Below are 27,180 nucleotides of genomic sequence, written 5' to 3'. Positions count from 1 at the left end.
CCTCAAAAAAAACAACCCTTGACCCCCTCCGTCCTTGCAAACTACCGCTCCATCTCCAACCTCCCTTTCCTCTCCAAAGTTCTTGAACGTGTTGTTGCCTTCCAAATCTGTGCTCATTTTTCCCAGAACTCCTTGTTTGAATCCCTCCAATCAGGTTTCCGCTCCTGCCACAGTACTGAAACTGCTCTTACAAAGGTCACAAATGACATCCTAATTAACTGCGACAAAGGTAATTTATCCCTTCTGGACTTGTTTGCAGCCTTCGTCATAGTTGACGACAAAATTCTGCTCCAATGCCTCTCCATCGTCGTCCAACTGGATGACACTGCACTCGCCTGGTTTAATTCCTATCTTTCCAACCATAACCATAGAATCACCTGCAATGGCTTCTCTTCCCGATCCTGCACTGTCACCTCTGGTGTCCCCCAAGGATCTATCCTTGGCCCCCTCCTATTTCTCATCTACATGCTGCCCCTCGATGACGTCATCCAGCAACACAACGTGAGTTTTCACATGGAAGCTGATGACAGCCAGCTCTCCCTCTCCTCCGCCTCTCTCGAACCATCCACCATCGCTGTACTATCAGACTGCTTGTCCGACATCCAGCACTGGATGAGTAGAAATTTCCTCCAATTAAATATCGGGAAGACCAAAGCCATAGTCTTGTTCACGCCACAAACCCCATTCCCTTTTCACTGATTCGATCTCTCTCCCCGACCACTGTCTAAGGCTGACCAAGTCTGTTTGCAACCTTGGTGTCATACTTAATCACGAACTGAGCTTCCTACTTCATATCCGTTCTATCACTTAAGACTGCCGATTTCCACCTTCGTAATATCTCCCGTCTCCGCCCTTACCTCAACTTATCTGCTGCTGAAACCCCCATCCATGCCTTTAGACTTGACTCTTCCAATGCACTCCTGGCCGGCCTCCCTAGTTCTATCCTCCATAAACTTGAGGTCATCCAAAACTCTGCCTCCCATGTGCTAACTCGCATCAAGTCCCGCTCACCCATCTCCCGTGTTTGCTGGCCTACATTGGCTCCCAGTTAAGCAATGCCTCGATTTTAAAATTCTCATCCTTGCTTTAAAATTCTTCCACGGCCTCGCCCCTCCTTTTCTCTGTAATCTCCTCAAGTCCTATATAATCCCCCTAGACCTCTGCGCTCCACCTATTCTGGACTTTTGAACATCCCCGATTTTAAATGCTCCATCATTGGCAGTGGTGCCTTCAGCTGCCTAGCTCCTAAGCTCTGGAATGCCCTCTCTAAATCTCTCCGGTTCTCTACTTCTCTTTCCTCCTTGAAGACGCTCCTTAAAACCTACCTCTTCAACCAAGCTTTTGGTCATCTGCCCTAACATCTCCTTCGATGGCTCGGTGTCAAACTTTGTTTTTTTTGATAACACTCCTATGAAGCACCTTGGGACGTTTTATTACATTAAAGGCGCTATATAAATATATAAGTTGTTTTAGTTACCAGCAACTGTCCAGTTAACTGAGCTCAGAACTAAGTCGGGATTTATTTTGGTTGTATATGTCGCACTATAACTATATCTGCTGGGACGTAACAGTGAAAAATGGACAGATGGCTAAAGACAAGTAGCATTAAGAAGAAAACACAAAGTATCAGTAATAAGAAGCGAAGTAATTAAATTTATCTTGCCAGTACCAATGCACTTGCTGAAATCGCTGGTGAGACAACGACTACTGATTCAACATGCAAATCTCAGCCTGTGAAGCGAAACGTTGACACCAGGATCTATATCAAAGAGACGTAAATATGACAAAATGTACATCGAAATGGGATTTACTTGGACTGCGCCAGTGAATACCCTCAGCCTCAGTGTGTGTTATGTGGTGAAGTCCTGTCTAATAACAGCCTAAAATTAATATTTTCTACGCAGAGACTTGGAAACAAAACATGAACACAAGTTCAAACCGCCAAAAATTTTCAAGCGGACACAGGTGCAGTTAATGGCAAGCAAGACAGTTTTGCGTCTGCTGTTGCTGACAACAATATTAAGGCCCTTAAAGCCTCATACTTAATGAGTTAGAGAGTTGTGAAGTCAGAAAAACCTCACACCATAGCAGAGGAACTAATACGACCTGTGGCTGTAGACAGGGTAAGTTCTATGCTTTGAGAGAAGGCCCAAAAATTAATTCAGTTAGTGCCATCATCAAACAACACAGTCATGTCGAATTAATCACATGGCCAATGACGTCCTAACTCAATTCGTGAAATGTGTCATTAGCAGCCAGTACTTTGCAGCTGAAGGAATTCACAGATGTGGCAGGCTTAGCTCACCTTCTGGTGCACGTGCGGTAAATTTACGAAGGTGCAATACAGGGGGACATTTTGTTTTGCCAGTCGCTGCCTACCAGAACAGCTAAGGAGATTTTCCGGTTGCTTGACAGCTTCATAAATCAATATGATATTGTCTGGTCACAATGTATTGGCATCTGCACCGATGGAGCAAAGTCAATGGTTGGTACGCATAGTGGAGCAGTATCAGAACAGTTGCTCCCAATGCGATGTTGTATACAGTCTACATAGGGAAGCACTCACTGCCAAAGCATGCCTACCAACTTGAAGGTGTTGCGGGACAATGCTGTGAAGATGGTAAACATTATAAAAGCTCGACACTTAAATTCCAGAATATATTCCCCTCTATGTAATGAAATGGGAAGTGAACACATCAATCTATTGCTCCACACGAAGGTTCGATGGCAGTCATGTGACAGCATCTTGGCACGTTTCTTTGAACTTCACTCCGAGATCAAGTCATTCTTTACAGACCACCCATTCTGTATCTTGGTACAATTAAGCCATTGTTTAAGTTGTATATGTGCATTATAATTAGTACATTTTGTACAATGCTTGGGCATTAAAAGGACGAAAATATTAAACCTGTATGCTAGTAAGGGTACGCGGGCAGCTGGTAGATCTGGAAAGGGGGACGCAGCAAGTAAAGTTTGGAACCTCTGATACAAGTCACAGAAGCAGCAAATCTTGGGAAGTACTCAACTTTTCACTTGTGGTAAAACTACTTTTACAGTTCTATAAGGCATTCAAAGGATTATTAAAAATTGCACTTCTATTTCCCTGGCTTTTCAGGGAACAAATATTAAACTATGTACTATTAATATTTGAAGTGCAGAGAGATGCAACCTAGGCCGCGATTATCCCTACCTCGGCAGATCCGTGGCGGGCGATGTCGGTGGCGGGTCACGACCCCGCTGCTGGCTCCATCTCGGCCTCCGACATGATTTTCCCCGATTGGGCTTGTTAAGCCCGCACAACACGTTTCCTGGACAACTGAAAGAAGCGGGTCTGATGACATCATTTGATGACGTGTCATCAGCCGGTTAAAGGGACCATGCGCAAATTTACTTTGACATTTATGCTGTCAGTGTTCTACAGCATTGAGGTGCTGCAAACACTGACAATGACTGCACAGAGGTGCAGGGCTGCACCCAGGCTCTCCCAAGACTCCCTCCATATGCTTAAGGAGGGAGTCACAGCACGCTCGGAGGTCCTCTTGCCTTCCAATGGGCGGAAGAGGCCTCCCCAAGAGACTAACGCAGCCTGGTTGCACATTACACAGGAGGGCACAAGCAGGGATACTGTCAGGAGAGCCAGGCTGCAGTGGCGCAAACATTTCAATGATCTCAATAGATCACGAAACGTTACTGAAAAACCACACTCAACCTCATCCTGCTGTGCCACTCATCACATCACCATCACTCTGCCTTCCCTACCCTACTCCTGCACATCCTTACTCACACCAACTTACCTTGCACCTCTACCCATCCCTCTCTATCTACATTATCACTTCCCCATCTCACTAGCCAACCCTCACACTCACCCTCATCCTAGTCCAATCATACCAACTAACAACACATAAAGGTAGGCACTTGTGTGTTTTAGCCAATATTCATGTGAAGTTTCTGTTAATGTGCTGTCAAACATTGAAATCTTTATTTTCAGCACTTTGCATTCTTGGACAGATTTGTGTGCACCTATGGAAGGGGCTTAGTGAGTTGCAGTGAATGGTGCAGATGCATTGCTGGTCATCTTCCAAAATTCTATAGATTCTGGAACAGTTCCCATGGATTGGAGGATAGCTGTTGCCCCATTATTCAAAAAAGGTGGTAGAGAGAAAACGGGGAATTATAGACCGGTAAGACTGACATCGGTAGTGGGGAAAATGCTAGAGTCCATTATAAAAGATGTAATAGCAGAGCACTTGGAAAACAGTGACAGGATCGGACAAAGTCAACATGGATTTACAAAATGTAAATCGTGCTTGACTAATCTACTGGAATTTTTTTGAGGATGTAACTGGTAGAATAGATAAGGGAGAACCAGTGGATGTGGTGTATTTGGACTTTCAGAAGGCCTTCGATAAGGTCCGCATAAGAGATTAGCGTGTAAAGTTAAAGCACATGGGATTGGGGGCAAGGTGCTGACTTGGATAGAGAACTGGCTGGCAGACAGGAAGCAAAGAGTTGGAATAAACGGCTCGTTTTCCAAGTGGCAGGCAGTGACTAGTGGGGTACTGCAGGGATCGGTGCTAGGACCCCAGCTATTCATAATATGTATTAATGATCTAGACGAGGAAACTAGATGTAATATCTCCAAGTTTGCAGACAACACAAAGCTGGGTGGGCGTGTGTGCTGTGAGGAGGATGCCGAGAAACTACAGGATGATTTGGACAGGTTGGGTGATTATACTGCATCTGCCATACATCTGCCCAATGTGGATAAATGCGAGGTTATCCACTTTGGTGGCAAAAATAGGAAGGCAGATTATTATCTGAGCGGCAATAAATTGGGAGAAGGGGAAGTGCAACGAGACCTGGGTGTCCTTGTGCACCAGTCGCTGAAGGTAAGCATGCAGGTGCAGCAGGCGGTTAAGAAGGCAAATGGTATGTTGGCCTTCGTAGCGAGAGGGTTCGAGTACAGGAACAAGGATGTCTTGCTGCAGTTGTACAGGGCCTTGGTGAGACCACATCTTGAGCATTGTGTGCAGTTTTGGTCGCCTTATCTGAGGAAGGATGTTCTTGCCATGGAGGGAGTGCAGTGAAGATTCACCAGACCGATACCTGGGATGGCAGGAATGACGTATGAGGAGAGATTGGGTCGATTGGGCTTATACTCGCTGGAGTTTAGAAGAATGAGAGGGGATCTCATTGAAACTTATAAAATTCTAACGGGACTAAACAGACGAGATACAGGAAGGATGTTCCCGATGGCGGGGGAGTCCAGAACCAGGGGTCACAGTCTAAAGATAATGGGTAAGCCATTTAGGACAAAGATGAGGAGGAATTTCTTCACCCAGAGAGTGGTGAACCTGTGGAATTCTCTACCACAGAAGGCAGTTGAGGCCAATTCATTAAATATATTCAAGAAGGAGTTAGGTATATTTCTTAAGGCTAAAGGGATCAAGGGATATGGGGAGAAGGCAGGGACAGGGTACTGAGTTTGGATGATCAGCTATAATCTCATTGAATGGCGGAGCAGGCTCGATGGGCCGAATAGCCTACTCCTGCTCCTATCTTCTATGTTTCCATGTGAGACATAACGGTACTGCCTGCAGTGGTGATGAGTGTGAAAGGAATGGCTTGGGCATTGTAGGAATGTTTTATGTGGTTGGTGTGGGGTGGTGCCAACCGGGAGTATCATGTGGCAGCCAGGGTGTGCAGCATCAAATTAAGTAAATGTGGCCATGATGAAGCCATCCCTGGCGTCCCGGGCAGCAAAGTGGTCGGGTGCTGATGCCCTCTGTCCTGTACAGCATCAGGTGATTGCGGAGAAGATTTGTGTGGCTGTTGGTGCTGCTGGTGTGCCTGGTGATGCTGGTGTTGGAGCTGATCGTGGTCAGATTCTGAGGACCGAGGTGAGAGAGTATAAAGTGCACCCATGCTGATGGAATAGATGGAAGGTGAAGTAGAGATCACAGAAACGATCTATCAATGGTGGGCGAGGTAATGAGGTCAAACTGCATGGAAACTGGTGTAAAGACTTGCAGCATCCTGAATATGTAGTGGAAATGCAGTTTTGAGATGCTAGTGCTTAAAAGGAAGATATCTCAATCAGCTGGGAGCTTTGAGTTGACATTTGAAGCTGTCAACTCATCAGCTGATTCAATGGCCACTGACCTCACACCTCAGCTTCACTGACTAGGTCTAACGCAGCGGGAAACTATAAGAGGCCTGGGGAAAAGCTTGGGAAAAAAGCATCGTTAAGTGGCTGTAAACAAGTCACTAATGATTTGAATTGAGTTCCCCGCCGCTGTCTGTTGGGTCTGCTCAGTGCTGGCAGACCTGATATCGGGAAATACAGTTGTGCGCATTTTGACAGCGAGTTCCTGACCCACTATCATTTAAAATTTCACAGCTGACCCGCCACCAATCGGGTCCGCTGAGCTCTGGCAAAATCGCGGCCCGTGTCTTTGAAATACACTACCAGATGAAAAAGAAATCACTCATTTACTGGTCAAAATATTAGTGAATATAGTGGCTCTGCCTTAATTGCATAAATATTTATATAATTAAGTAACCATCAATAAAATTAAGACGATCTCCCACAACTGGTACAAAATATTACATCTCTACTTTCTACATATCTAGTCAGTTTGAATTTTTTCATTAGAGTCCGCTTGATTCTTTATGGAGCCATTTGCTGACCCTCCTGTAACCTGCAGATTAGCTCACCAGTGAAAGGGGCAATATGAAAAACCATGCCCAAATTTTCCTGAGGATTTCCACCATTGTAATAGCACATCCACGATGTAGGGACCCTTGAACAGCACAAAAGAATGAAAGGGGAAAGTATGAAGTGGCTTACGCCATTAATTACGCCACTCCATATTTTCTTGGTACTTTTGCCCTTGCCGACAACAATTAGAAGGTAATTATCAGAGCTCTGCCCCCATTAAAATCAATGGTGTATCACACATTTCCTGCATTTAAGCCAGTTTTCATGCTGCTGCCACTTAAGATTTAAAACTATGGTGCAGCTCCTTAAAGGAGCTACATGTCTGAAACTGGGACTATAAGCGGTAAAACTTAATACTGTCTTGCTATTTGTCCAATCTATCCATTTTCATTTCACAGAAGGCCCCTGCTCCTCACCAGGGACCACTATTTCTCACATAAGCAATTCAAGGCCACAGATGGGTACTGCCACCCAACTGCAGCCTAATGCAGTTTCCCCAGACACAGAGGTGTGAGAGATAATAGTAAAAGACATAGCAGAGGGAAGCACTTACCTAATTAATTATGCAAAATAAAATCATTTTAAAGCTGTACTGTAGGGAATTACAGTAGCATTTCCCTCAAGGAGCATACCATTTATGAGCGGCTTTATATTAAAAAGGAGCTCAGCCTTTCAGGAAAATAATGGAATCAACCTCATCAAGGATCTTGTAGCAATTGCTTAGATTATGAGTAAAAACGTGCAAAACAGTCTTTTAAATGAAATCATACTGAAGGCAATTTACTGTTTCTCTTCTCCCAATCTGCTCAATCCGAGCACAACAAACTACTTGCATATGTTTGGATTTTAAATCTTAAGCATCTGCTCGAATTTCAATCCACAAGAATGGGAAACACCACTTACCGTCACAGACTTCAGTGTCATACCATGGTAGGTGCCCATCGTATCAATCTTGAAACCTTCCGTTTCTGCAAAAACAAATTTAAAATGATCCAAGTTTATAATGTTATATACACAGACAATATAGCAGTTTTGCACCACTACTATAATTCTCCACATTTTTATATAGAACATTTAGCAAATTTAACAGTTCATCACCATTCACTGCATTAACAGATAAACTAACATAAAACAGGATCACCTTACAGTTCATGTATGCATATACACATCCTATATGGATAGGGTATTGCACTAATCGGGGTGGGGTGCGAGAAGGGGAGGGGGACTGCAAGAGGAGAGAAGGAATGGAAGACAGGGCGAAGGAGAAATAGTGGCAGTACAAATCATAAACATTCTTGTGTGCAGTACATTGCTACACATCTATGCCCATTAAACCTCACATCAGAAAGTGTGGTTTGCCCAGAAGTCATTCTCAATCACATAAAAGCAACACGTTTAGAGATCCAAAATTCTGTAGAGAGCTAAACAACTTAGACAGCAACAAAGAGCAGGAATCCTTACTGAGATGTCCCTACAAGGTACAAGGTCTCGGGGACACAGATTTAAGGTTTTGGGCAAGAGATACAGGGGGGATGTGAGGAAAAACTTTTTTACGCAGCGAGTGGTGAGGACCTGGAACTCGCTGCCGACAGAAGTGGTGGAAGTGGAGACACTCAATTTTTTCAAGGGGAGACTGGATGGGCACTTGAGGGAAATAAACTTGCAGGGCTACGGGGATAGAGCGGGGCAATGGGACTGACTGGATTGCTCTACAGAGAGCCAGCACGGACTTGATAGGCCGAATGGCCTCCTTCTGTGCCGTTATGACTCTATGACTTAACCTATAGGTGCTGAGGTCAATTGTACCACTGCACTGCCATCCCATTTGAGATCAGCAAACTCAGCACAGAGCAGGAATCAAGCTGGAACCTTCTGGTTTGTACAGCTCAACTACATGCTGATTTTACCAAATGAGACTTCACTGTTACAACTGGAAGGTTGTCAGTCTGCGAGGTCATCCTTATTTACATATTCTACAAAAGTAAGTAAAAGGACAAAAACCCCTTCTAAAAAACACTAGCACAAGCTGAATTACGCAAATGCTCCTAAACTTTCTCTAAAGCCGCCTAGTTTTTTTTTAATGCAACTAGCCACAAATACAAGCACAGATGAGTTGCACGAGGTAAGGAAAAATTTCCATGGCAAGCAAAAGCAACTTTCTGCACATGCACGAAAACAACCAATAAAGGCAATTCCATTTTAGCTGTGAATGGTCAGCAGCACTAAGAAAATAGGGTACAGTAAGAATCTCTAACCGAAATATCAGACCACTTCATTCATTTGGAAAGCCAATGCTGTAACCCTGCCTCATCAACCAAATCTGTACCAGCAGATTACTACAACCACACAGTTATACTGTTTGGTATCTCTATTGCAGAATTTCTATTGTTTCATTTAAATTAAAATATGCATACATGTACCAAGATATCATATTTTTCTTTTAAAGATGATTTGTGGCAATTTGGCCCCAAGTAGCTAAGTCAGAAAGCTTCAGTTACCAACTCCTGGTTTATACTAACAATGGCCCAAAATTTGCGATCGGAGGCTTCCCGCCGGTGGATGCCCCCGACCTGGAAAAAAATCTACGAATTTATCTGGTGGCCCGGGAGGTATGGAGACTTGCGATTCTGGGCCTCTCCGGGTGCTTGCGGGTAGAGGCCCGCATATCCCAGGGGCGCTTGCCCATTCGTGCATATGGGGTTTCCGTAAGTATGGAACTCCCATAAGTATGAATGGGGATCACTTAAAAAATACACAAATATATTTTTTAAATTACATATTTAAAATTAATTAAAATGTCATTTAATTAAATATTTTAAACAAAAAACATTTTTTTCTTCAAAAAATTAAATTTAACGGGGGTAAAAATAAACTTACCTTATTGGATAGAGATTTTAATGTATAAATGAGTGATAACATTTTATTTTTCTATTTTTTTTTTAAAACTCTTATGCTGGTAAAAGCAGGCCATACGCCTGCTTTTACCGGTCGTAAGAATTTCACAGGCATTCGGCGGGCGGAAGTTGGGCAAATAGCGCAACTCTCCACCCGCAGAGGCCCTTCTCCCGGGGATGTGGAGGTGACAGATCGTAAGTGCCGGGTTTCAACGCATGCACTTCGCATGCCTAAACCCGGAACTTGCGCGGCCCCTACGGGCATGTACACACCTTGTACGCACCCGTAGGGGTTGCAAAATGCCCACTGCCTTACTTTTGGAAGTGGGTAGAGTTTGTACTACTGCCATACCAATTCAAAACTCTCAAATATTTAATACCATTACATACATAAAAATGTCAATCTGGGTAACTACTATGCTAGAATATTATGGTAACGCAGCTGTGTAGCTGGTTGCAGGACCAAGTTGCTGTGCCACAGTAACTGGTGGGGCACATATTCAATCCCCCACAACAACTTGAATTTATAAAGAAGCTTTAACATAGTAAAATGTCCCAATATCAAGTATGCTGCTGTTGTGAAAGTGGATAAGGATTGTTAAAGTGGATAAGGATTGCAGAAAAAGTCATTCTTTACCACTTTCTCACAACTAGCTGCAGCTCGCTGGGTTTACCAGCATCACCTGAACAGAATTTTATCAATTTATATTTCTTATATGTCAAATGTAGCCAGCAGTCTGCGATTAGCATCAACAATAGTGATCTGCTGCATTAAGAAGTTATGGGAGGGTGGAGGGAGAAGAGATTAGAGATATTGGACAGTAAAGGTGTACTCCTGATCGTAGAAAATGCAAGGCCCACTTATGAGAGTGACAAGTGACAGTGAGCCCAGGAGAATATATACTGCAGATCAATGGTCTCTAATTCTTTTTTGGGGCTGCGTGGCCCATTCAAAATACCGTGCATGTGCGGTTTTTCTATTTAAAAGCCGGCTGCGCAAGACATCTGGAGCCAAAAGGAACATTGCTCAGATCTGTGAAATTTGTAACACTGGCTCAGAGTAGCACCGAAAGTGACCTGACAAACTGTATCACAGTATGGTATGGCAGCTGTAGCTACTATGACCGGAAAGCCCTGCAGCGGGTAGTCAAAACTGCCCAACGCATTACCGGCACCCGGCTACCGACCATAGAGCACATATACCAGAAACGCTGTTTACGGAGGTCACGGTCCATCATCAAAGACCCTACCCGCCACAGTCTGTTCGCCCTCCTGCCATCTGGGAGACGCTACAGATGCATTCGCACCCGTACGACCAGATTTAGGAACAGCTTCTTTCCCAGGGCTGTCATCCTACTGAACTCCATAAATAAACTCTAAAGCCTGCACATCTGCCAATGCACTTTATTATGGTTATGCTTATATGTTAATGTATTACAAGCCAAATGTATGTTGAATGTTTAGATGTCTTAATCTAAATGTACACTCTCGGGAGCCGCAAGCCTACATTTCGTTGTACTGCACTTGTGCACTAACAATGACAATAAAAGTTGATTTGATTTGATTTGAGATGCCTATCCTCACAGCAGAAATGTACCAGCCCTAACATTTTTCTGGCGTGTGGCGTGGCTGACTAGTGGGTAAGTGCCGTAACTTCACACCGTTGCATATATTTCAATGTCAAGTCTGTCAGCGAGGTTCTGTTATAGCGCAGCCTGTGGAGGAGCAGGATAACTCAAACCACAACTTCCAGATTTCCACACTTAACTGCGCATGTGTGAACTCCAGAATTTGCTGTCCGATTTACTCCATAATAACGGTGTGCGCTGACAAAATCCAGGCCAATATCTACACTGAAGCTAATACAAACAAGTAAAATGATTCAATGATCTGTTGGCGCAATAGCATCTCAAACATTGCATCACAATAGTTTGGATATGGACCTGTGCACTGTAGAGGACAAGATCAAACTAAAAGCACTCAACCAGAAGGTATGAATTTAGCAACATTATTTGATGAGAAAGAACTTGCATTTACAAAGCACTTTTCAGAACATTCCAAAGCACTTGACAGCCAATGAAGTACTTGTTTAAAAAAAAATGTAGCCAGTTGTAGGATATTGCAGCAGCCAATTTATGCATGGTAATGTCCCACAAACAGCAATGAGATAAATGACCACATAATGGGGGGAAAATTGGTTTGCTTTGCGCCTCCCATCAGCACCCTAAGAGAGCGCTAACGGGGCGCAAAGCAACTAGCGCCCGGGAGTGTTAAATGAAAAATAAATGTTGGCCAAGATACCTGGAGAACTCCCCCGTTCATCTTCAAATAATGCCATGGGATCTTTTAATGTCTTTTGTTTAATGTCTCAACTGAAAGACAGCTTTCCTACAGTGCAGCACTCCCTCAATATTGCACTGAAGTGTACCTCTAGATTACGGGCTCAAGAATGGGGCTTGAATCCACGACCAAAGCTCCCTTTGAGCTGCGTGGCTGCACAACGCTCCAGGGATCTTGCACAGCCGACTTTTCAATGCACAAACCATGCATGGCCCTTTTAAGGGGCAGCAAGGTGCCTCGGCAAAAAAATTACAGGGAACATTGCCCACAACCATCTAACCCATAGACGAGTGAACTACCACCGAGCCATGGCTGATACCTAATGTAATGCTTTCATAATTTAACTGAACGATGTCTTACTTAAGGGAAAAAAAGAAAAAGTTAATTACAAGACTGCAGTAATTATTATAAGCTTAGCCTACATGACTTAAAATGTAATCCAGGTAATACGAAGTAGCATCCAGAAGTGAAGAAATTCATATTTAACTTTGTGATGTCATATGGCTTGCTTTTCATTGCATTTCTCCATCATTCCATCAACAACAATTTGCATTTACATAGCACCTTTAATGTAGTAAAAATTCCCAAGGTGCTTCACAGGATTTAAAATTTGACACCGAGCCAGATATTAGGACAGGTGACTAAAAGCTTGGTCAAAGAAGTAGGCTTTAAGGAGGGGGAAGATGTAGAGAGGCAGAGAGGTTTAGGGAGGGAATTAAAGAGCTTATGGCCTAGGTAGCTGAAGGCATGGCCACCAATGGTGGAGCGAAGAAAATCAGGGATGCGTAAGAGGCCAGAATTGGAGAAGCGCAGAAACCTGGGAGTTTTGTCGGACTGCAAAAGGCTACAGAGATAACAAGGCCATGGAGGGATTGAAAACAAGGATGAGAATTTTAAAAAATCGAGACATTGCCGGACCAGGAGCCAATGTAGGTCAGCAAGCACAGAGGCGATGTGTGAACGGGACTTGGTGCGAGTTAGGATACGGGCAGCAGAGTTTTGAATGAGCTCAAGTTTACAGAGGGTGCGAGGTGGTAAGTCAGCTAGAGAGCACTGGAATAGTCTAGTCCAGAGGTGACAAAGGCAATGATGAGGGTTTTAGCAGCAGACGAGCTGAGGCAGGGGCAGAGACAGGCAATGTTATGGAGGTGGAAGTAGACGGTCTTGGTGATGGAAAGGGTATGGGGTCGGAAGCTGAGCTTAGGGTCAGATAGGATGCCAAGGTTGCAAACAGTCTGGTTCAGTCTCAGACAGTGGCCAGGGAGAGGGATGGTGTCACTGGCTAGGTATTACCCAAAGGAACTCAGTAATTACAAGCAACAGTGAAAACTTCTTTAGGTCATAAGGCAAATGTAACCACACACTTCAGAGAGAAGCATGGTGTTAAAAACTACAGTATATCTAGAAAAAAAGGCACTCATATAATCCTTCCATTATCTGAATGCGTGGGTTATATTTTACTTGATAAATCATGCATTAACTAACTGTAATTAAAAGAAACTGTCTGTAAGCACTCCTGTTCCTCAGCACCACCACTGGCAGGACAACATATGTACAGCCTGACAAGTTTAGGTAGGTACAGTAGTTTCCATTACAAAAGGTGGACATAGGAATGTATAATGGGAAAAGCTGACCAGGAGTGCAGCTCAGAAATTCAGTTTAATCTAGAAGTCTCAAATAATGCTATGGTGTTAAAAAAAAAACACATATATTGTTCTCGCATGAAATGAATTCTTTTCTATTTACTATAGGATACAATTCAAGGCATTAAAAACAGTTTGGAGTTACTAGAATGGCAACATATAAAGCCAATTTCAAACAGTTGATGACTGCATACAATATAATTTTGTTATACAGTATTTGGTTTTGTAAAGAACCTTAAAACAGAGGTCAAACTTTAAAGCACCCATTGTTTCAAAGTTCCTCAGTCTCAATTTATAGGTGAGAATGATTAAATGGAGTTAACATTCTGTACTTTAAGAAAAAATTAAGCAACAGGTTTTGAAATGCAGTGATGCATGCTTAATAGGATTTTATGTTTTAAAATGGAGCTACATGCCATAATTAAAATCACTAAAATTGTAATGACATGCTTGCCATCCGATATTGCCAAGACCAGTTTCGGGTTCAAGACTTTGTCATACATTTGTGAGAGCACCACAGTAAATATATATTAATTTATTAATTAAAAAAAATGTCCTGATGGCTCAGCGAGTAAATACACTTGTACTAAGTTATACAAACCAGGAATGTCCTAGGTTCAATCCCTGACCAAGTTAACTAATCTATCCTAACGCAACAGCTCAAGTACACAACAGTTGGCAGCATCCCTGGTTGGGAATATACACTGTACAGAGTTACAGCCCTGATCTCTGCCCAGCAACCCCTGCTGGAAGTTTGCCTGTACGATACTGGGCATGGGGAAGACAGAACTTGAACACTGTCAAATAGTATTAAAAGAAAAATACTTGCATTTATATACAGGAAACTTTCGATTTACCGGCACCTAAATAACCAGAAATCTCGGTTAACCGGCTAAATTCAGGAGTAGGTTCAGGTAAGTTTTACTTCATATTGTACTTGCTTTCCTCGATCTGTTGCTGTGCAAGGGTGTGGCTGCAGCTGTTGCTAAGCTACAGAGACGCTTGGAACTTGTGGCCATTGTTCTGCAACTGTTGCTAAGCAACAGGGTTTGTTGCTTTATATGGAGCTCTCAGCTCTCCGTATCTTTTACTATAGCACTCGGTTATCCGGAATTTTTGATGAACCGGCACCATGTCGGTCCCGGATAAAAAAAAGTTTCCTGTAGCGCCTTTCGCGACCACTGGACATCTCAAAGCGCTTTACAGCCAATGAAGTACTTTTTGAAGTGGAGTCACAAACAGCAATGTGATAATGACCAGATAATCTGTTTTTGTTATATTGGTTGAGAGATAAATATTGGCCACGACACCGGGGATAACTCCCCTACTCTTCTTCGAAATAATGCCATGGAATCTTTTACATCCACCTGAGAGAGCAGACGGGGCCTCGATTTAACGTCTCATCCGAAAGACGGCACCTCAGATAGTGCAGCACTCCCTCAGCACTGCACTGGAGTGTCAGTCTAGCTTTATGTGCTCAAATTCCTGGAGTGGGACTTGAACCCACAACCTTCTGACTCAGAGGCGAGTGTGCTACCCACTAAGCCACAGCTGACACTGTTATTAATATTTATTGTTAAGGCTGACGCATAAAACAATAAAAGACAAATTAAATCAGAAGGGAGCATTCATGGGGGCTGGATAGCACAGTTGGTGATATTACCACATTATCCTTTTCACATCCACAGCCTGGGTTCACATAAAAAACATGTTTATCTGATCAGAGTCCAGGCAACACGCACTGTCCGAGGGACTCCGGAAATAACACACGACTCACACAGAGCGCCCCCTCTGTTTCTCACTGTCTCTCGCTGTGCCACTTTCCATTTTGCCCCCAACTCTCTTCCTATTTTGTGACTATAACACCATCTGTTCTTTGCGACTACATCCCCTTTTCTCACTTACTGATGCTAAACTGTCTCTGGGTCCCTTCACTTTCCAGCTGACTCTCTCTACTTCCAGTTCTGGTATGTCTTGGCTCTATCGGTCAATCTTTCCAACACTCCTCTCAATCTCTGCTCATGCCTGCCTCACACTTATAGAATCATTCGGCCCATCATCCTTGAAAGAGCCATCTAATTAGTTTCATTGCCCCTGCTCTTTCCCATAGTCCTGCAAATTTTTCCTCCTTAATTAATTTGAAAGATACTATTGAATTTGCTTACACCATACATGCCAGATCATACCAACTTGCTGCATCAAAAAAAAACTCATCTCCATGCTGGTTCTTTTACCAATTGTCGTAAATCTGTGTCCTCAGGTTAACTACCCTCCTGCCACTGGAAACAGTTTCTCCCCATCTACTCTATCAAAACCCCCATAACTCTGAATATCTCTAAAATAGAAACCATAGAAGATAGGAGCAGGAGTAGGCCATTCGGCCCTTCGAGCCTGCTCCGCCATTCAATGAGATCATGGCTGATCATCCAAATTCAGTACCCGGTCCCTGCCTTCTCCCCATATCCCTTGATCCCTTTAGCCTTAAGAAATATATCCAACTCTTTCTTGAATATATTTAATGAACTGGCCTCCACCGCCCTCTGTGGCAGAGAATTCCACAGGTTCACCACTCTCTGGGTGAAGAAATTCCTCCTCATCTCAGTCCTAAATGGCTTACCCCTTATCCTTAGACTATGACCCCTGGTTCTGGACTCCCCGGCCATCATAAACATCCATCCTGCATCTAGTCTGTCCAGGCCTGACAGAATTTTATACGTTTCGATGAGATACCCTCTCAATCTTCTAAACTCCAGTGAGTATAAGCCCAATCGACACAATCTCTCCTCATACGTCATTCCTGCCATCCCAGGTATCAGCCTGGCGAATCTTCGCTGCACTCCTTCCATGGCAAGAACGTCCTTCCTCAGGTAAGGCGACCAAAACTGCACACAATACTCAAGGTGTGGTCTCACCAAGGCCCTGTACAACTGCAGCAAGACATCCTTGTTCCTGTACTCGAACCCTCTTGCTATGAAGGCCAACATACCATTTGCCTTCTTAACCGCCTGCTGCACCTGCATGCTTACCTTCAGCGACTGGTGCACAACACCACCCAGGTCTCTTTGCACTTCCCCTTCTCCCAATCTATTGCCATTCAAATAATAATCTGCCTTCCTGTTTTTGCCACCAAAGTGGATAACCTCACATTTATCCACATTATAGTGCATTTGCCATGTTTCTGCCCAATCACCCCTTAACCTTCTCTGCTCTAAGGAGAACAATCCCAGCTTCTCCAGTCTATCCACAAAACTGAAGTCTTTCATCCCTGCTAACATTCTGCACCTTCTCCAAGGCCTTGACATCCTTTCTGAAGTGTGGTGCCCAGAGTTGGCCACAGTTCCCTCTGGCTCTTCAATGACTCCGTGCAGCTTCAAGCGCTGGTCTGTGCTGGGTTAACCAATCCCAGCCAAGACAGCACTTTGGTTGCTAAAATTGGCCTCAGCACCCTCGGGACGAGGGAAGGGTTCCTACTCCTGATTTGTAACCAGTGAGTCCTGGTCAAAAGTGTGGAAGTTAATTGGGCCAGGACCAGGCTCAGTTGTGATATGCTCTGTGGTCAAACAGCCTGCCAACACTCACTATCATTGGGTGTAATGAAGGATCGGTTTAACTCCATATCTAGGCCTCTTCATGAAAAAATATGGTTTGCTCTTTCTCAAACTGTATTCAAGAAAGCAAAACACTCTTGCCTCAATGGTATTCTTTTTGGGAAAGGTAGCTTGTATTCTTCTATATGGAGATATTAAGCCAATTTTTTTCTCAGTCAGAACATAAGAACATAAGAATTGGAGCAGGAGTAGGCCAATCGGCCCCTCGAGCCTGCTCCGCCATTCAATAAGATCATGGCTGATCTGATCCTAACCACCAATCGACTATCACAGAACCATCTCCTGAATCTAACAGAATTAGACACACGAAATAGGAGCAGGATCAGGCTACACGGCCCCTGGGCCCGCTCCGCTACCCACAGGGCCATGTCCGATCCGAACCTAGACTCATGTCCAAATTCCTGCCCGCTCCCCGTAACCCTTAATTCCCTTTACTTCTAGGAAACTGTCTGATGCGCTATCAATTACTCATAAAAGACGGAGAGTTTGGCGAGTAACTAAAAGGCTTTTATTAGCAAAGAACAGAGCATGCCTCTCGTGGTTGACTGGGTTCCAAGAAGGCAGGGGGCTGCAGAGCAGTCACCTTTATACCTGGGCCTGTGGGTGGAGCCAGGGGCGGAGCCAGCAGAGACATGCTGAGGCATGCATAGGTACAACAGTGTGCAACAACAACGGTGAACAACAATAACAGTGGTTTACCACATTCACCCCTTGTTTAAAATTGAGTCCGGCGGGGTGAAGTGTACTAAAGGTTCGTGTAAGTAAGTCTATCAGGTGGCCTTGTATGCCGTCCTGATCGTCGTGGTGGCGGCGGTGATGGTGCAGCATCCAACGTTGAATCTGGCGTCTCATTGAGTGGTTGGGTGGTCAATGACGGGTCCTGGGGCTGCGGCATGCCGTCTAGCGGGGTTGGGTTGTGGGTAGTGGTGGATGGCAATGGTAGTGTTTCAGGGGCGCCCGAAGGTGCGAGGTCTCGTGTGGAGGCTGTGTCCTCCCGCCCGTCCGAGTACGCTACGTAAGCGTACTGGGGGTAGGCGTGGGTAGTGGTGGGTGGCGAAGGGGGTGTTTCGGGAGCACCCGAAGGTGCGAGGTCTCGTATGGAGACTGTGTCCTCCCGCCCGTCCGGGTACACCACGTAAGCATACTGAGGGTTGGCATGGAGGAGGCTCACCCTCTCGACCAGGGGGTCCGTCTTATGGGACCTCACGTGCTTCCGCAGTAGGACGGGTCCTGGAGAAGTCAGCCATGTCGGTAACGAGATCCCCGATGTGGACTTCCTGGGGATGGAGAACATTCTCTCCTGAGGGGTGGCATTGGTGACTGTACAGAGCAGTGACCGAATGGAATGGAGCGCCGCAGGGAGGACCTCCTGCCAGCGAGAGGTCGGAAGGCCCTTAGATTTCAAGTTTAAAAGGACTGCCTTCCAGACCGTCGCATTCTCCCTTTCCACCTGGCCATTCCCCCGGGGGTTGTAGTTGGTGGTCCTGCTTGTAGCAATACCTCTCGCGAGCAGGTACTGACGAAGTTCGTCGCTCATAAAGGATGAGCCCCTGTCGCTATGGATATAGCTAGGGAAACCGAACAAGGCGAAGAGGTCATTCAGACATTTAATGACCGTGGTACTGGTCATGTCTGAGCAAGGGATGGCAAACGGGAATACTCGTCAATTATGTTGAGGAAGTACACATTGCGGTCGGAGGAGGGGAGGGGCCCTTTAAAATCGACGCTCAGCCGTTCAAAGGGGTGCGTGGCTTTGATCAGGCTTGCTCTGTCTGGCCTATAAAAATGCGGTTTGCACTCGGCACAGATTTGGCAGTTCCTGGTCATGGTACTGACCTCCTCGATGGAGTAGGGCAGGTTACGGGATTTGATGAAGTGAAAAAACCTGGTGACCCCCAGGTGGCAGAGGTCATTGTGGAGGGTCTTCAGTCTATCAACCTGTGCGTTGGCGCATGTACCACGTGATAGGGCATCTGGGGGCTCATTGAGTTTCCCGGGCCGGTACAAGATATCGTAATTGTAGGTGGAGAGTTCGATTCTCCACCTCAAGATCTTGTCATTCTTGATTTTGCCCCTCTGCTTATTATTAAACATAAAAGCTACTGAATGCTGGTCAGTGAGCAGGGTAAATCGTTTTCCGGCCAGGTAATGCCTCCAATGTCGCACAGCTTCCACAATGGCCTGGGCCTCCTTTTCGACAGAGGAGTGTCGAATCTCGGGGCCCTGGAGGGTCCTTGAGAAAAAGGCCACGGGTCTCCCCTCCTGGTTAAGGGTTGCAGCTAGGGCAAAGTCGAATGCGTCGCTCTCCACTTGGAAAGTGATGGACTCATCCACTGCGTGCATCGTGGCCCTCGCAATATCTCTTTTTATGAGAGTGAAGGCTGCACAGGCCTCTGCTGTCAGGGGGAAGGAGGTGGACTTGATGAGGGGTCTGGCTTTATCCGCATAGTTGGGCACCCACTGAGCATAGTACGAGAAAAACCCTAGGCATCTCTTCAGTGCTTTTTGGCAGTGGGGGAGGGGGAGCTCCATAAGAGGGCGCATCCTGTCGGGGTCGGGGCCGATGACTCCGTTCTCCACTACACAGCCAAGAATGGCAAGGCGCATGGTACGAAACATACATTTGTCCTTGTTGTATGTTAGGTTCAGCCGCTGGGCCGTACGGAGGAATTTCTCTAGATTAACATCATGGTCCTGCTGGTCGTGGCCGCAGATGGTGACGTTGTCTAGATAGGGGAAAGTGGCCTGGAGCGCGTTCTGGTCGACCATCCGGTCCATCTCCCGTTGGAAGACTGAAACCCCGTTGGTGACGCCGAAGGGAACTCTGAGGAAGTGGTAGAGACGACCGTCAGCTTCAAAAGCTGTGTACTGGCGGTCCTCAGCCCTGATGGGGAGCTGGTGGTATGCCGACTTCAGATCAATCGTCGAGAACACCCGGTATTGTGCTATCTGATTGACCATGTCAGATATGCGAGGGAGTGGGTATGCATCTAGCTGGGTGTAGCGATTGATTGTCTGGCTGTAGTCAATAACTAGGCACTGTTTTCCGCCAGTCTTCACCACCACCACCACTTGTGCTCGCCATGGGCTGGTGCTACTTTCAATAATCCCTTCCTTCAGGAGTCTCGCTACCTCGGATTTAATGAAGCTCCTATCCCCGGCACAGTAACGCCTGCTTTTGGTAGCGATGGGCTTACAGTCGCGGGTGAGGTTAGCGAACAAGGGGGGGGGGGGACTTTAAGGGTGGAGAGGCTGCAAATGGTGCGCGGCGGGCGATTTAAAAGCTGCTGGCTGCAGACTGTGAGTGGGGGGAGGGGTCCGTCGTACGCTAATGTGACACTCTTAAGGTGGCACTGAAAATCCAACCCCAGTAGAACGGCAGCGCAGAGATGTGGCATGACCAGAAGTTTAAAATTTTTGTATTCTGTGCCCCGTACTGAAAGGGTCACTACACAGTAGCCACCGACGTCCGTTGACTGGGCTTTGGAAGCCAAAGAGATCCGATGGCACGTTGGCAGGACCGGGAGAGAGTAACTGCGCACCGTGTCGGGGTGGATAAAGCTCTCCGTGCTCCCGCTGTCAAAAAGGCAGGTAGTGGCGCGGCCGTTTACCGTAATGTCCATCATGGACCTGGACAGTTGATGAGGGAGAGATTGGTCCAGCGTCACGGAGGCCAGCGTATGGTCGAGCGAGTCGATGTGGTCGTCAGATGAGGCGGTGGTTGAGTCCGGGTCCCCCGTGGTTGAAGTTGGAGACGTCCAAGATGGCGGGCAAAATGGCGGCGCCCATGATCCCGATCCCCACGCGGCTGGGGGTGCCCAAGATGGCGGACAAGATGGCTGCCCCCACTGTTCGCACGCGGCGCTGCTGGCGTTAGCGGTTTTACCTTTGCAGGCGCTGACATAGTGTCCTTTCTTCCCGCAGCCGGAGCAGGTAGCGTTTCTCGCCGGGCAGCGTGCTGTGGGGTGTTTTGCCTGGCCACAAAAATAACATTTCTGTGCCTTAGACATCGCAGCGGCAGTTGAAGGTGGCGGTCCCATGACCCAAGGTTGTGGCGTCCACGTTGCGGAGTGGTTAGGGGAGAAGGCGTCCATATTCCTGTGGGCCGCGTCGAGCGAGAGCACGAGGGACACTGCCTTTCTCAGGTCCATTTCTCCCTTTTCCAACAGTCTCTGCCGGGAGTAGTCGGACCTTAGACCCGCAACGAAAGCGTCTCGGATCAGTCCTTCCGTGTGTGCTGCGGCTGATACTTCTTTGCAATCGCAGCCTCGGCCGAGTATCCGTAGTGCCCGTAGGAAGGCCTCCACCGATTCCCCGGGCTGCTGTCTGCGGGATCTTAAGAGGTGCCTGGCATAGACCGTATTTACCGGGCGTGCGTATTGCCCTTTTAGCAGATCGATAGCCGCCGCGTAGGTCGTCGCGTCCTGGATTATTGTATAAACTTGGTGGCTCACCTTTGAGGCCAGGATTTCCAGCTTGTTTTCGTCCAGGGTCACAGTTGAGGCTTGTAGGTAAGCCTCGAAGCAACGCAGCCAATGCGCGAATTTGGTAGCTGAACCCGCTTCTTGGGGGTCTAGGTCCAGGCATGTTGGTCTGAGGGCTCACAGCAGCTCCTGCTGCTCAGCGTTTAGTGCAGCAGCCTGCTGCTCAGCGTTTGTTGCCAACATTTTGTTTTTGCTAATAAAATTGATGCGCTATCAATTACTCATAAAAGACGGAGAGTTTGGAGAGTAACTAAAAGGCTTTTATTAGCAAAGAACAGAGCATGCCTCTCGTGGTTGACTGGGTTCCAAGAAGGCAGGGGGCTGCAGAGCAGTCACCTTTATACCTGGGCCTGTGGGTGGAGCCAGGGGCGGAGCCAGCAGAGACATGTTGAGGCATGCATAGGTACAACAGTGTGCAACAACAACGGTGAACAACAATAACAGTGGTTTACCACACTGTCTATTTCTGCTTTAAATTTATGTAATGATGTAGCTTCTACAGCTTTTTGGGGCAGCATATTCCATGGACCTACCACCCTCTGAGTGAAGTAGTTCCTCCTCATCTCAGTTTTGAAAGAGCAGCCCCTTATTCTAAGACTATGCCCCCTAGTTCTAGTTTCACCCATCATCGGGAACATCCTCCTCGCATCCACCCGATCCAACCCCTTCACAATCTTATATGTTTCAATAAGATCGCCTCTCATTCTTCTGAACTCCAATGAGTAGAGTCCCAATCTACTCAACCTCTCCTCATATGTCCACCCCCTCATCCCCGGGATTAACCGAGTGAACCTTCTTTGTACTGACTCGAGAGCAAGTATGTCTTTTCTTAAGTATGGACACCAAAACTGTATGCAGTATTCCAGGTGCGGTCTCACCAATACCTTGTACAACTGAAGCAATACCTCCCTGTTTTTATATTCTATCCCCCTAGCAATGAAAGCCAACATTCCATTGGCCTTCTTAATCACTTGCTGCACCTGCATACTAACCTTTTGAGTTTCGTGCACCAGGACCCCCAGATCCCTTTGTACTTCAGTACTTTCCAGTTTCTTGCCATTAAGATAATAACTTGCTCTACGATTTTTCCTGCCAAAGTGCATAACCTCACACTTTCCAGTATTGTATTCCATCTGCCAAATCTCTGCCCACTTACTTAGCCTGTCTATGTCCCCTTGCAGGTTTTTTATGTCCTCCTCACTCAATACTTTCCCTCCCATCTTAGTATCATCTGCAAACTTTGATATGTTACACTCGGTCCTCTCCTCCAAATCATTAATATAGATTGTAAAGAGTTGGGGACCCAGCACTGACCCCTGCGGAACACCACTAGTTACTGATTGCCAGTCTGAGAATGAACCATTTATCCCAACTCTCTGCCTTCTGTTAGATAGCCAATCCTCTATCCATGCCAGAATATTGCCCCCAATCCCGTGATTTTTTATCTTAAGCAATAATCTTGTGTGGCACCTTGTCAAATGCCTTTTGGAAGTCTAAATACACTACGTCCACTGGTTCCCCTTTATCCACCCTATATGTTACTTCCTCAAAGAAGTCCAGCAAATTTGTCAAACATGACTTCTCCTTCATAAAACCATGCTGACTTTGTCCTATTAAATTATGATTATCCAAATGTCCTGTTACTGTCTCCTTAATAATGGACTCCAATATTTTACCTACCACAGATGTTAGGCTAACCGGTCTATAGTTTCCAGCCTTCTGTCTACTGCCCTTCTTAAATAAGGGTGTTACATTAGCAGTTTTCCAGTCTGCCGGGACCTTTGCTGAGTCCAGGGAGTTTTGGAAAATTATTACCAATGCATCCACAATCCCTACCGCCACTTCCCTCAAGACCCTAGGATGTAAGCCATCAGGTCCAGGTGATTTATCCGCCTTGAGTCCCATTATTTTACCGAGTACCACTTCCTTAGTGATTTTGATCGTGTTTAGCTCCTCCCCCCCTTTAGCCCCGTGTTTGTCCAGTGTTGGGATATTCTTAGTGTCTTCTACTGTAAAGACTGATGTAAAATATTCAGTGTTTTTTCCATCTCCATATTTCCCACCATTAATTTCCCGGTCTCATCCTCTAAGGGACCAACATTTACTTTAGCCACCCTTTTTCGTTTTATATAACTATAAAAACTCTTACTATCTGTTTTTATATTTTTTGCTAATTTATTTTCATAATCTATCTTCCCTTTCTTAATCAATCTTTTTGTTATTTTTTGCTGTCTTTTCCAGTTTTCCCAATCCTCTATCCTCCCACTAGATTTGGCTACCTTATATGCCCTTGTTTTCAGTCGAATACTATCCTTAATTTCTTTACTTAGCCACAGATGGCTGTCTTTTCTTTTACACCCTTTTCTTCTCAGTGGAATATATATTTTTTGGAAGTTGTAAAATAACTCCTTAAATGTACACCACTGATAATGTATCGTCTTACCCTTTAATCTATTTTCCCAATCCACTCTACTCAATTCCGCTCTCATACCTTCATAGTCTCCTTTATTCAAGCTTAGCACGCTTGTTTGAGATCCAACCTTCTCACCCTCTAATTGAATATGGAATTCAACCATGTTATGGTCACTCATTCCAAGGGGATCCTTTACTAGGACATTTTTAATTAATCCTGTCTCGTTACACAGGACCAGATCTAAGGTTGCTTGCCCCCTGGTCGGTTCAGTTACATACTGCTCAAGAAACCCATCCCTAATACACTCAATGAACTCATCCTCAAGGCTGCCCTGCCCAATTTGATTTGTCCAATTAATATGATAGTTAAAATCCCCCATAATTATAGATGCTCCCTTATTACAAGCCTCAACTATTTCCTGATTGATACTCCGTCCAACAGAGTTGCAACTGTTCGGAGGCCTATAGACTACGCCCACTAGTGTTTTTTTCCCCCTTATTATTCCTTACCTCCACCCAAACTGTTTCATTATCCTGATCTTTTGACCCAATATCATGTCTCTGTATTACAGTGATTCCTTCCTTTATTAACATAGCCACCCCACCTCCCCTTCCTTCCTGCCTGTCCTTCCTGATCGTTAAATAACCTGGTATGTTTAATTCCCAGGCATTGTCACCCTGCAGCCATGTTTCTGTAATGGCTAAAGATCATACCCATATGTAGTTATTTGTGCCATTAACTCGTCTATTTTGTTACGAATGCTACGTGCATTCAGATAGAGAACTTTCAAATATGTTTTGTGACACTTAGTTCCTGCTTTTACCCTTTTTATTACTTTACCTTTTACTCCATACCTTCTGCCCCTTCCTGACACGCTCTGGTTTTTAATTTCCCCACTGCTACCTAAGTCTATGACCTTCTCTGTTGTCATTTTTATTATTTGCTCTCTAGGAACCTCCACCCCACTAGTTAGTTTAAAGCCCTCTCTACAGCCCTAGCTATATGATCTGCCAGGACTCTAGTCCCAGCACTGGCCAAGTGAAGCCCGTCCCAACGGAACAGCTCCCTCCTGCCCCAGTACTGGTGCCAGTGTCCCAGGAAGCAAAACCCATTTCTCCCACACCAGTCTTTGAGCCACGCATTTAACTCTCTAATTTTATTTGTCCTAGCCAAATTCGCTCGTGGCTCAGGTAATAATCCACCCTTGAGGTTCTGTTTTTTAATTTGACCCCTAGCTGCTCATACTCCTTTAACAGAACCGGCTTCCTAGTCCTATCTACGTCGTTTGTACCAACATGGACCATGACAACTGGATCCACCCCCTCCCACTGCAAGTTTCTTTCCAGCCCAGAGGAGATGTCCTTAACCCTGGCACCGGGTAGGCAACACAGCCTTCGGGACTCTCGCTCTCGGCTGCAGAGAACTCTATCTATCCCCCTAATAATACTATCCCCTACCACTACAACATTTCTATTTACTCCCCCCCTCTTGAATGGCCCCCCGTTCCACGGTGCTGTGGCCAGGTTGCTCATCCTCCCTGCAGTCCCTGCTCCTGTCCCCACAGGGAGTAAGAACCTCGAACCTGTTGGTCAAGAGCAAGGGCTGCGGCTCCTCCAGCTCTACCTCCTGGATCCCCGTACCTGCCTCACTCGTAGTCACACTGTCCTGTCCCTGACCATGGGCTACATCTGAATTAATTAACTTCATAGGTGTGACCACCTCCTGATACACAGAGTCCAGGTACTTCTCCCCCTCCCTGATGTGTCGCAGTGTCTGAAGCTCAGACTCCAGCTCATCAACACGGAGCTGGAGTTCCTGTAGCAGCAGACACTTGCCACAGATGTAATCACCGTGAGCCTCAATGGGGTCCACCGGCTCCCACATCTCGCAACAGTAACACATCACCTGCTCCATTCTATGCAATTAATTAAATTTTTTATTGTTAGTTATGGACACCCTCTGCCCGATTTTAGATGCTAGTATCCCCTTTAATTAATTGGATTTAAATTAAATCAATCCCTCTAGTTACATCAGTTAAATGGTTTACCAACAGTCACTCTGCACCAGAAAGGCCTTATTAACTACAACCCAGAGTTAAAGTTTGAAAAGAGCACCTAACACCCCACTTACCCTAACAGTCAGCTTGGCAATAGAAGTGCTACCCACTCCTTGGTTCGGGAGGGGGAAAAAACTAAATTTCCATTCATAGAATGATACAGCTTAGAAGGAGGCCATTCGGCCTATCGTCGCTTTGAAAGAGCTCCCCTGATCTTTCGCCATAGCCCTGTAAATATTTCCCCTTCAAGTATTTAACCAATTGCCTTTCGAATGTTACTATTGAATCTGCTTCCACCACCCTTTCAGATAGTGCATTCCAGATCACAACACACTGCATAAAAAAGTGTTTCCTCCTGTTGCCTCTGGTTCTTTTGCCAATTACCTTAAATCTGTGTCCACTAGTTACTGACCCTTCTGCCAGTGCAAACAGTTTCTCCTTATTTACCCTATCAAAACCCTTCATGATTTATGAACATGGAGCGGTATCAAGGCTTCCCTTATCCTTCTCTGCTCTATGAAGAACAACCCCAGATTCTCTAGTCTCTCAACGTAACTGAAGTCTTTCATCCCTGCTACCATTCTGGTAAATCTCCTCTGCACTCTCTCTAAGGCCTTAACATCCTTCCTAAAGTGTGGTGCCCAGAGTTAGGCATAATACTCAGTTGGGGCCTAACCAGTGTTTTAGAAAGATTTAGCATAACTTCCTTGCTTTTGTACTCCATTCCTCTATTTATAAAGCCAAGGATCCATATGCCTTTTCAACAGCCTCTCAACTTGTCCTGCCACCTTCAAAGACTTGTGTACATAAGAACATAAGAAATAGGAGCAGGAGTAGGTAATTCGGCCCCTCAGGCCTGCCCCACCATTCAATTAGATCATGGCTGATCTGATCTTGGCCTCAACGCCCCATAACCCTGGACTCCACTGTAGCTCAAATATATGTCTATCTCCGCCTTAAATATGTTCAGTGACTCCACCTCCACAGCTCTCTGGGGGAGAGAATTCCAAAGATTCACGAC

At 45.6% G+C, this 27,180-nt stretch overlaps 1 protein-coding gene across 1 annotated transcript in view; it reads right to left on the bottom strand.

Annotated features, from left to right (window-relative positions):
- cdc73 (cell division cycle 73, Paf1/RNA polymerase II complex component, homolog (S. cerevisiae)) overlaps positions 1-27,180 on the bottom strand; it is a 498,975-nt gene that overhangs the window by 341,244 nt on the left and 130,551 nt on the right. The window contains exons 12-13 of the mRNA XM_085982387.1: positions 16,169-16,195; positions 7,625-7,689 (exon numbers count right to left, since the gene is read on the bottom strand). Of these exons, the coding sequence (XP_085838513.1) occupies positions 7,625-7,689; positions 16,169-16,195 (92 nt within the window). The remainder of the gene's footprint in view (positions 1-7,624; positions 7,690-16,168; positions 16,196-27,180) is intronic.

The sequence above is a fragment of the Somniosus microcephalus genome, chromosome 3 (genome assembly GCF_052327205.1).
Source record: "Somniosus microcephalus isolate GS21.2 chromosome 3, FLI_Smic_1.0, whole genome shotgun sequence".
Classification (NCBI taxonomy): Eukaryota; Metazoa; Chordata; class Chondrichthyes; order Squaliformes; family Somniosidae; genus Somniosus; species Somniosus microcephalus.
This window is presented reverse-complemented; position numbering and strand designations above follow the sequence as displayed.